The sequence below is a fragment of the Phaseolus vulgaris genome, chromosome 8, assembly GCF_000499845.2.
Source record: "Phaseolus vulgaris cultivar G19833 chromosome 8, P. vulgaris v2.0, whole genome shotgun sequence".
NCBI lineage: Eukaryota > Viridiplantae > Streptophyta > Magnoliopsida > Fabales > Fabaceae > Phaseolus > Phaseolus vulgaris.
The window spans coordinates 37,170,732-37,182,024 of record NC_023752.2 but is presented as its reverse complement, the minus strand read 5'-3'; the positions used below and the strand labels follow the sequence as shown (position 1 = coordinate 37,182,024).

The window sequence follows — 11,293 nt, the reverse complement described above, 5'->3', positions numbered from 1 at the left end:
GAACAAGAACCTTAAACAATGAACCAATGGAAGAATGAGCAATGAACCAATGGAAGAATGAAGGAAAAATAAGATGAGAACAAAAGTGGAAGAATAAGCAATAAGGGTAGGAAGAACTTACAAATGCAGCAACGACAGCGGTGAAGGGAAAGCAGAGCGCGGTGGTGGAGCAATGAACAAGAACCTTAAACAATGAACCAATGGAAGAATGAACAATGAACCAATAGGAAGAATGGAGGAAGAATAAGCAATGAGGGTAGGAAGAACTTACAAAGGCAATGAGTGAAAAGAATGTTCAAAAGAGTTGAAGAGAGAGCGCGAAGAAGAAGAAAGAAAACATAGAGAACGAAAGCATAAGTGGCACGGGGCTTCGAATTAGGGTAATAATAAAGGTATAGATAGCCGTTGTAAGAGGAACCATTGTATATTTAAATCAAAAAAGAAATAGATAGCGGTTGTTGGGAACAACGAATGCCACTGGACACAAACTTAACCAAGTGGTTAAGTAAGTGTATAGGTTCTCTTCTATAGAGCAAAAGAGAAAACATAATTATATGGTGGTGATGATGATGATGAGGTGTGGAATTTAAGAAGCAAAAGATAAAGAACAATATAGATCGAAAGGAAAAAGAAGATAACAAGATATAAAGATGAAGGATGATGGCGCAATGAAGAAAAGGAAAAGAGAGAAAAGATAAGAGAGCTTAGGTGAAATGAAGGGCATGATCATGCCACTTGGAAGGTGAGGGAATTCCAAGATGAGTTATGAGGAGCCGCCACTTAAGATGCATTACTTTCAAGATAAGACCCTAAAACAATTTAGGAAACAAAGCTCACTAATCACTCAAGCATAGTTTCTCTTTTATATTCAAATTCAAGTGTGAATTACATGCGGCAAGGAACCCTATATATAGGAGAGGGATGCCTTGGTGGGCAAGATGAGAGGAAAAGGGAGAGGGGAGGAGCGACCTAAGGTTGACTCTAGGTCAATGCCACCCCCTTAAGCCTAGTTTCTAGAAGTTAGGTTAAAAACCTTAATCCTAGGTACTAGGTACACTTGACATGAAATGTGGGTTTGGAACAATCCCAATTTATGCTAAGTACACCCTAAATTATGCTACATACACCCTAATCTACTGAAATTAAAAGTAAAGAAAGTAGTTGGTGCTCAGCTCCTATCATGTGGGCTTTGCTCCTGGTGATCCTCTGAGGAATGCTAGGCTCTGAGGCACTGGCTATGGAGTGATTCTGACCTAGCCTTGGGTCTTGTGTCATGCTCCTTGTCATCCTTCTGGAAAGTTGGGCTAGCTTAGTGGGTGCTCTATCTCTTAGAGCTTCCTAACTTATGGTAGTGGATGAAATGTTTCTTTTGGTAGTGTCTTGCTGGTTGTGGTTAAGGTTCATGTACATCCTTAGGTGGTAGACAATAATGCCTTATAAAGAGTGTGTGATCAAAAAATGCAGAGAAGCATATGGTTCTACATTTGGTGAATCCACATCAATCCCAGAGGACTTATACAAACCAATGATAAAATCCTAAGAGTCCTCACAAGGCCCACATAAACTCTTCTATTCAGTGAGAGATGAAGTCTTTAACATTGATTATCATCAAGCCTTGTGTTGTAAAGATGAACTTTGCAAAGTTGTTAATGATGTTGGGGGTGTGGAGGCTAGAAGGTATGTTGGTAAGTACAAAGCTCATCCAAATATTTGAAAGCATATTAGATGTGGCCTTTCAATATGCAATGTCGCTGTTGTCTCCTAGCCTCTATATTGAAAGTTGTGTCCACTCATACAGAGTGTGTTTTAGATCTGGGATCAGAAAACAATAACACATCCATCTATCATACTTTGATATGTAAATTGTGGTACTCGTTAGTCTCCAAGTATGCATTGATAGTGAATGCATCATAGGGCATGAAGACTCCATAGACAAAGCTCGTCCAAAGTAGTGATCAAACTCTCTATCCTCTTTTATGACCCTTTCATGGTAAGTGTTAACATAGAAGTCTCTTTTATGTTCTCATTGAAATGTGTGTCAAGCTCAAAGAATTTCTTCCATCATTTCACCTTTAACCTAAAGGAGAAGGTTTCAAACTCGTTCTATTATAGATCAATCCTTCACTCGGGAATGAATTTTCTTTTCTTTATATGAGTGTACTAAGCCTCATGGTGTTTTGAGTAGTATAAAGTTCTTGGATGTTCATCATTATCTCAACCAACACCACTTCCAGATAAATAGAGAGGGACATTGATTTTTAGAAGTTTGCACATTCTCTCTTATTTTTGTTGTAATCTTTGTTATGGCCATATATGATAAAAAAAAAGTAAAAATCACACTTCATTTAAGTTGAACATCCAATAACAAATTTGTAGGTACAATTTGCTCCAAAAGGGGGGTTGAATAGAGCCTGAACTGAATTAATTTTTTTTATCAACTCAAATATAAAACACAAATCATAAAAGATGGGGGATAGAGAATAGTATGTACAAAGACTTATACTGGTTTACCCCAAACACTAAGTTTATGTCCAATCCCCTTAAGCTCCCCGCTCACGAGCCTTAAGTATTACTCACTTGTCTAGCAAACAAGTATTTTCCACCTCTCCATATACACAATTATTATCCATCTCTCTAGGTACATGATAAGTGTCATATTTTTGTAATATTTCATATTAAAATACAGACACTTATGAATATTTATTGATTAAATAACTATAATTTAACCCATAATTTATGAATTTAAACCTTTTTATATATTTTGAGATTATAATATGAATAAGAATGAATTATTCCCAATTTTGAGTTAATTTCAGGATTCTGGGATAAAATGGAGATGAAAGGGCTAAAGGAGAATATACAAGATAAAAAGGCCCAACGTCACTAGAGCAATCTCGCTTGGGCGAGATCCTTTGAGGGCATCTGGCTTAGGTGAGTTTGGGCGAGCTTTGGTGAGTGTTGGTGCATTCCAACTTTCCCTTTTTAGCTTTGTATATTCTCTTTTTGCCCAATCATCTTCATTCTACCCTAGAATGCTGGAATTAACACAAATTTGGAAATAAATCGTTCTTATTTAAATTAAAATCACAAAATATGTAAAAAGGTATAAATTCGTAAATTAGGGGTTATTTTATCAATTAATATCCATAAGTGTCGGTATTTTAATATGAAATATTACTCAAATCTGTCACTTATCATCTACTAACACGGTTTTTTGTATTAATCAGGGCATGTCGTGGATATAACATACTAAGAGGTTGATTAAGTGCAAATTATCAGAAGCTGACATGGTTGAACCTAAAGGTTTGTAATTTTTGTCTTCCTCTTTTCATTGTTTATCAATATTAAATTTTAATTTATATTGAATTATAATGTAATAGACAGCCGAGAGGCTATGAGTGCGGCTATTACGTTATGCAATGGATTATTACCATCGTAAGACTAGGCATTCAAAGAGATTGGGAGTAGATAATAATATTTAAATTATTCTTTATAATTCTTTAAAGTATATGTATCTTAACACTAATGTGAACTTTATTTTGTAATGTAGTTTTTTACAGATGAGCAACCACTGTCTTTGGCCGCTTATGTGAGACATGCTAGGGCCACATATTTCCTTAATTTCTATAACTTTAGGATAGCTAATCAATAGTATAGGAATTAGATAGGAACATATATTAGTGTTTGTAATACATTTTTATCAATATATATATATATATATATAATTTGCTTCTTTTGAATGAATGTGTCTGAATTTATGTATCTGACTGAGTTTAAATGAATAGGTTTAGTAAGATGGGAAAACGCATAAAACAAAATGAACTAAAAAAAATGTCCATAATAAACGACGGCTATCACCATAATCGCGGTCTATACCTCGACCATGTGCACTATTTAGGGAAGGGTATAAAAGGTGGTTATGACCATAACTGGTGTCAAGGAATGGTATAAAGGGCGGTTATAGTCATAATGACTATTTATGTGAGTTATAAACGACGGTTCTAGAGTCATCGTTTATGCCTCCATAGAATAGACTACGTGTTCATAGTAAGCGGTTTCGAAACTGCTGTCTAATTGCTAAAAAAAATCGTTGTCTTTGACCTTTTTTGCACCAATGACACCAACCATGTCTAACTATACAAAAAAGGTTTGAGAAAATGTGTGATTTAAATGATCACATGGTTTTCTCACTAAAGAAAGGATCAAGCTCTTTCAACGTATACAAAGGATAAACACTCTTTTAGATTACTAAATGAACACAAAAGTGTTCTTGCAAAACTTTTTGAAGTACAGGAGGATTTTAGCTTCGATTTCAGTAGTGTTTCGACACTTAGCAATTTGTTTTCTTGTCTTATTCTTCAAATAGTGGCTTTATATAGAGCGTAGAAGAAAGAGTTACTGCAAATCCTTTTTGGTCCGTTGAGAGCATCAAAACTTAGATGGTCATCCTCATGTGTATGATCGAGCTAGGATGTAGATGTTCATTAAATGCACTTTATGCAACATTAATTGTTAATCTCCTCTTTAAGCAACATCCAGATAGTTGATAATACTTATCAATCCTAGGTAAAATAGTTTTTTTACTCGAATTGGAGTAAAAGTAGAGATCTTGAAGATAGTTGGACCAGAGTTGAGATAAGCTTGGTGGAAAATAGTTTTAGCTCGTATCCCATGAGATCTTGAAGTAGACATGTACTCTAGCAAATTCGTGTGGTAGGAAAAAGATGGAAATATTTCCTATGACACGAAATAAGCTTAAAGAATATTTTTGTTAAGTACAATATAAAACTTAAGATTATATGTTTATCATCGGATGAAAAACTCATTTACAAGATGAGTTACAAGATGAGGTGTTGTATTGTCAACCTTTATATCTTACATTATGTGATATTTTTTTGTAAAACACACATCTTACAAATGTTAGTGTTTTAATATTTTTTTTTGTGAAAAACGCTTATTCAAAATTAGGATTGTTGGGGTTTACTCTAACAATTTTATTAAACCTTTTATTAGAATACTAATGTTATCCTTCGTCAACACATTATATTTGCTGACTAAAAAATCAGTTAATTTATATAGTGTTCTTGTAGAGAAAAAAAATGAAAAATGAAATGTGTGGAAAAGGAAAATAATAAGATGTGAATCAGACCAAAAGTCATTATTCAATAAAATAGCAAAATACGTTATACATTGCAAATTCTATGAAGGTACATCATATGAAGGTAAAATAACCAAGAAAGCCACCTAATCTTAACAAGTTACTAACCCCAAATAAGAAAAGATTGTGTATATCTATTGTACTATTGTTTTTCTTCACTTGCTTTGGAGCTAATATACATATTTCTCACAAAGAATAAGTATGGACATTCTCTTTAGTAGCTCAACACTATCACACTAGAAGAATAATACCCAGAAGCTAGCTCAGTTCTTGGAACCAGAAACTGGAGGTTGGTGCAGCTGCTGATACATCGCAACAAGTCTACTGTAGGCATCCATGGTCATGGGCTGCAAATAGTTATTCAATTTTCTTAATTAAACAATCATTTTTTATCAGAACATATCAATTAAAAAAAATAACTACAGACATTTAAAGCACCTTGAACCAACAAATTTATAACCATATGTATCTAAGTTGAGGAAAAGAAAACTTCCAAATGCCAAGCATCGACTCATCAATTGATACAGAGCAGGCAATGAAAATGTGTATATGAGGTCCAAGCTAGATAAATAAATTAACTTTTTTGTGAGTAGATAAATAAATTAATTAATTTGTCACAGTGCTAGAAAAGCAGTGCCCAATATTAATGCTGCAATGAATTCGATTTGACTGATTTCTACAACCTTATCATTCGTGCCTCACAAGTTGAGTAGCCAGCCAAATCAGCAAAACCAGGTTGCTATCAATCATTATAAGAAATTTTAAATTCTTTACCTTATCCTCAATAAATACGACCAGTACAAAAATGCACAGGACTGGATTATACTTCATCATGAAATACAAAAATCAAAGTAGAATACCATTCTAATAGTAGGAAAAATAACCAAATAAACAAGATGGGTTTGGATAATTTTAGGTTCATAACATGAGAGTGGTGTCATTCAATATCAAACAATGAAGAGTAAGAATTCTTATAAATATTTGTTACCTGTGATTGGCATCCGAAAAGTGTGGACAGAGGGTCAGGCATCACGGTGGCCGGATTCCCTTGAAATCGGTCAGCAGCTCCGGCCGCCGCGGCATCCCACGACGCTGCCATCGGCATGAAGGCAGAAGGGTGAAGGACTGGAGGGATGGCAGGGATGTTAGCACGATTCATGGAGTTCATGTCCAACCCCATTCCCATCCCCATCCCCATTCCCATCCCCAATCCCATGCCCATTGGAGACATCATAGACATCTGAAGCTGCTGTTGCATGGTCAATGGCAGCATCATCGATGACATATTGATTCTATTCATCATCTGCACCTGTGCTTGCAACTGCTTCAAATATTCTATCACCTCATCCAACATTGAAGCTTTATCAGTCTGCATAGGTTAGCATAATACATAATTAATGTCCAACATTTATGAAATTCCATAAAGTAAGACCACACAAAAGTAGTTAAGTATATGATGAAATCCTACTTCACAACTCTTAGAGTTTAGAGTTGTATATACAATTTTTTATCTGATAAATTTAAAAATAAATATATATAATAAAAAATAAATTTAGAGTTAAATAATATGAAATAGTATTAAAATAATAATATTAAAAATTATAATTTGATTCTATAAAAAAAATGTGAATCGTTAATGTATCATTTATTTTTATTAATGTATGATATGGTTAAGTGTGGGTTCTTTTTCTTTGGCTTTGATTGGTACGTTTTTGGTGGAAAATGTTATGTTTTAGTGTTTATTGTATAATTGACATGAGGGTCTACCACCGGAAAGGATTTCCTGTGGGAGCAGTTGGGTGCCTCTTCACCAAACAGCCTCCTGTCAGAGCATGACAAAAAGTAATTGGACTTCTTGTGGACTTTATAACTGCACATACTACCCTAATATTCCCACTCTCAGCCATATATGATTGAAAAAAGTTCAAGACCACAATTATCCCCACTTAGAATCTTTATGCTTTCATGATTATTTGTCACAAAAAAAAATCATCCAATACTATTACATTAATTATATTTTTGAGATGTATTAAGTGTAGTTATATATAAATTTAAAACTAATTAAATTGATGACAATATATTAAGACATTTTTAGTTGTTTATTTACCAATAATGGCTGGACCATTTGTAAAGGGACAGAGGTGGTAGAATCTTTTGTAAAGAACTTCAACATTTAAATTTTACATGAAATGTATGATAAATGGCATGAAAGTAGATACCTTATCTACAAGGACGGTACCATAAATAAGAAAAGTCAAGAATGAACAAACAAAAAACATATCATATTAAAATGTAAGTTCGTGCAGAAAAGTCCAAATAATAATAAATGCTCAAATCAAGTTTAAATAATAAAAAATTAGTATTAATAACAACAATAATTAATAATAGTATAGTTCATCACACTTTTATATATACTACTTTTAGAAAATAAACATATTGAAATTCATTTTCCTTTCAAAAAATAATTTATTTAATTTCTTGGAAGAATCGAAGAACAAACGTGAGGGAGATCCAGTGTGAAATAGTATTTATGCTGGCTATAGAATATATAGGTACTTGAACTCTACGAAAGTGAAAATGGAAAAGAAATATGCTACGTCAGTATATAGCAACTGTTTCTCTCACAGATTTGGGACCAGTAGATACTATATAATTGGCTCGGATACCACATACACAATATCATGATTTCGATGATAATATGTGAAAAAAAAACAAACTATATCATGATTAGCTCAGCCAAACCCCACCTACTAGTTGCAACTATATGCTATATACCTTGCTGGAATTTGGGACCAACTTTTGCAATGTCTTCATTCTTTGGTTAATCTTATCCCTCCTTTTCTGAAAAAGCCAATGCAAAAATGAACCAATGAACAACAAATTCTTGATTTTGTTATTACAATAACATTATAGCAATTTGCAAACTTAATTCAACGTTTACCCTTTCAGATTGGTTGTGTATAGCCGCAGCTCTACTCCTTTTAGTAGACACCGACGATTTTCCTTTTGCTCTCTGTTTCTTCTCCTCGTCCCCGTTTTCACCCTTTACACATTCACAACCACATGTCATAAAACTAATATAGAGCTTGAAATTAATTATATGTGCAGCATATATTGGTATTTTATAATTTTAGTCACTAAATAAATCTTTCCAGACCTAAAATATCGTTATGATAATATTCTAAAAAATTCATTAAATTAATCTCTGCAAATATTTTAATTTTATCATATTTATTTTCATAAGGAACTAGTAAGTTTTGCTTTTTTTTTTCGTCGGTGTTAAAAATAGACACATTTTTCTTATACTTAGGATAGATCAATAATACATAACTTGGTAAAAGTAAATGAATAAAAATCATATAGTCTTGCAACAAGTTTGAAATCATCGGAATTGTGAGCGTAATATTTCTACAAAAGGGCTGAAATGTAAAATATTATCAAAGATAAATTTTTCGGCAAAAATTAAATCGAAGAAAATTTGTATTTATATATATATATATATATATATATTTAAACCAAAGAGAAATACTGTTCAAGAAGAGGAGATTTTAAAATAAAATAAAGATATAAGAGTGACAAAAAATCACCTATAAATAAAAAAATATCGTATGAACAAACTTATGGATACGTATAGAGAAAAAAATACAGAGTGTAATACGCAATATATATATATATATATATATATATATATATATATATATATAAAAGATAAATAGACAAATATAAGTGGGCATATGACTAATAAAAATTAGAGTTTGTACAGTTCTTTCTTAGAAAAATCATTAGAAATTTACTAAAGATTTTATTATAATAATAAGCAAAATGTTAGTTTGAGTTTGATAACTCAGTTGTCGAGTTTTGTATACAATCTTTATGTAATGATTTTAAAAATAAATATATAATAAAAAATAAATTTAAATAATATAAATAATAATAAAAATAATAATATGGTTAGTTGTAATGTTATTGTATAAAAAAATGTAGATTACGAATATAATTATCCTATTAATAATAAGAATAAAACACATGAAAAGAAACAAGTAGAATAGAAATAAGATGAAATGGGAGAGGGTGGTTGGTTACCACTGGTTTACTGTGGGAAACAGAATCGTGGTCGTCGACGGTGGTGGTGTTGGTGCAGTGCTTAGCCGAGCTGGTGTTATCGAGGGAGTTGATAGAGGAGGAAGTGAAAGCGACACCAAACTCCCTGTCGCACGTGTCAAGGGTCACGTGCTTGCTATCCCTTCCGAAGGTGGCACTGCCACTCACGCTCTGATCCCTCCCACTCATCTCCTGTCCCTTCGCCCCGTGGTTGCCGCAGCACGACCCCACACGTGTGGAGCACCCTACCATGCATGTGCTGGGGACGGACTTCATGCCCTGCTTGCTCTGCTCCCGCTTCGAACACGGCACCAATGCGTCCATCGTCACCGTGTTCGCCGTCCCGGCGCTCCCGTGAGGGTCTAACCACGGGACCAGGTAGTTCCCGTACACGCCGCCGTCGCCGTTCAGCGTTGGCTTTCCACTGTGCGGCAAGCTCGTGGCTTGGTTCACTATGGACTCCAAGGTGCCACTGGCGCGTGGCTTCTCCCATGTGTACTTATTGGCGGCGCTTGTGGGGGGCTTCACCGGCACACGCGGTAGCCCTAAGCCATGCATAGAAAGTTGCCCATTTTCCCATGTCAGCTCCGCAACCTCGTAGTCTAACCTGAACTTATCAAATAACACAAACAACTACATCCTTAGCACTTCTAAACTAGTATAAAAAAGGTTGTCACAGTGAATCTCTTCTATTTGGTTATTTTAATTAACAAATGTTTGTATGAGAGAATATAGCATGTTGGACACAGTTAAGTTGACTCCGTTTATAAACAAGACGTACTCCTTTTCTGGGTGCATCGGAAGAAAGAAAGAGTGGGTTGAATAATAGATGATTGAGTGTGTGACATAGTTTTGAAGAATAATATTTGTTTGAGAGATATAAAGAAAGGAAGAGAACTAACATGGGGACATCAGGGGCAGTGGAATTGGAGTTGGAGTTGGAGTTGGAGCGAAGAGAGAGTCTTGGGGATGGTGGGTTGTCGTCGAGATCCCAGCTGGGAACACACTGGCTCATTTTTGGGGAAGAATTGAAGATGGAGGAAGTGTGTTTTTGGTGCTTGTTTGCGTTGTTTAATATCATGGGAAAGAAAAGATTATGAGAGAGGGGAGAAAAGATTGATTGTTGTTTAATGAAAGGATTTGATCTGGTTTTGGTGTGTAATGTGTGAGACTGGGTGTGACCCTCTAATATGAGAGGAATGAGGAAAAGGAGCTTGTGGATTTGGTTTCACTATGGGAAAGAGAGAATCTAGTCCATATGTATTGGAGTGAGAAGGTAGGGAGTAGTCAGTTCTGCTTTGTCGTTTCAACGATTCGGTTTTGCCAATTTGCTATTTAACAAGTATAAATTCGTTTATCTCATCACTTATCCATAACCAAAAAACCCGTACACACTGTTTTCCAGAATTATCATTAGCCTGGTTAACTTTAGGATGCATCACAAATTAACCCCTCATCTCTAGTCAACATCACCATTTACACTATTTTTTTTACATACTGTGTCATTTAATATTATTATTATTATTATTATTAATAAATTTAAAATTGTGAATGCTCATAAAATTATCTAGATTATGAACACATCATAATCTTGAATTACAAATAAAAACTTTTCTTTTATCCCATTTCTTAATTTTCTCTTTATTCTATTTCATTATGTCTATATATTTTTTTCATCCATGCACTACAAGAAAAAATGGTTTTAACAAGGGTTTATTTTTACATTATCTAGGGTTAAAACCTCCATTAAGTCATTTACCCAGGGTTGTAGTTTTCCCCGCTAAACCATCTCTGGGGAATGTGTTCCCCAGGGTTTTTTTAAACCTCAGGAAAAGCCTTTCAAAATACCATGGGTTTCAAAACCTCCGTAGAATACCATGGGTTTCAAAACCTCCGTAGAATACCATGGGTTTCAAAACCTCCGTAAAATACCATGGGTTTTAAAACCCCCGTAAAATACCATGGGTTTCAAAACGTCCATAAAATGTTTTAGAACCTCCTTAAAAAATACCATAGGTTTCAAAATTATGAAAT

General features: G+C 34.2%; 1 protein-coding gene across 1 annotated transcript; it reads right to left on the bottom strand.

Moving 5' to 3' along the window:
* Positions 1–5,143: 5,143 nt before the first annotated feature.
* LOC137824297 (transcription factor UNE10) lies at positions 5,144–10,599 on the bottom strand. The gene is made up of 6 exons (XM_068629871.1): positions 10,162–10,599; positions 9,242–9,866; positions 8,100–8,201; positions 7,934–7,999; positions 6,147–6,527; positions 5,144–5,505 (listed from the first exon to the last, which is right to left on the bottom strand). The coding sequence occupies exons 1-6, from the start codon at positions 10,338–10,340 to the stop codon at positions 5,422–5,424; spliced, it is 1,437 nt and encodes a 478-aa protein (XP_068485972.1). The 5' UTR covers positions 10,341–10,599; the 3' UTR covers positions 5,144–5,421.
* Positions 10,600–11,293: the final 694 nt, after the last annotated feature.

Coding starts and splice junctions, on each gene's coding strand:
- LOC137824297 (XM_068629871.1), bottom strand. CDS start 10,340: ATGATATTAAACAACGCAAACAAGCACCAAAAACACACTTCCTCCATC. Junction 8,000..8,099: donor TACACAACCAATCTGAAAGG/GTAAACGTTGAA, acceptor TGGCTTTTTCAG/AAAAGGAGGGATAAGATTAA. Junction 5,506..6,146: donor TTTTCGGATGCCAATCACAG/GTAACAAATATT, acceptor AACTATTTGCAG/CCCATGACCATGGATGCCTA.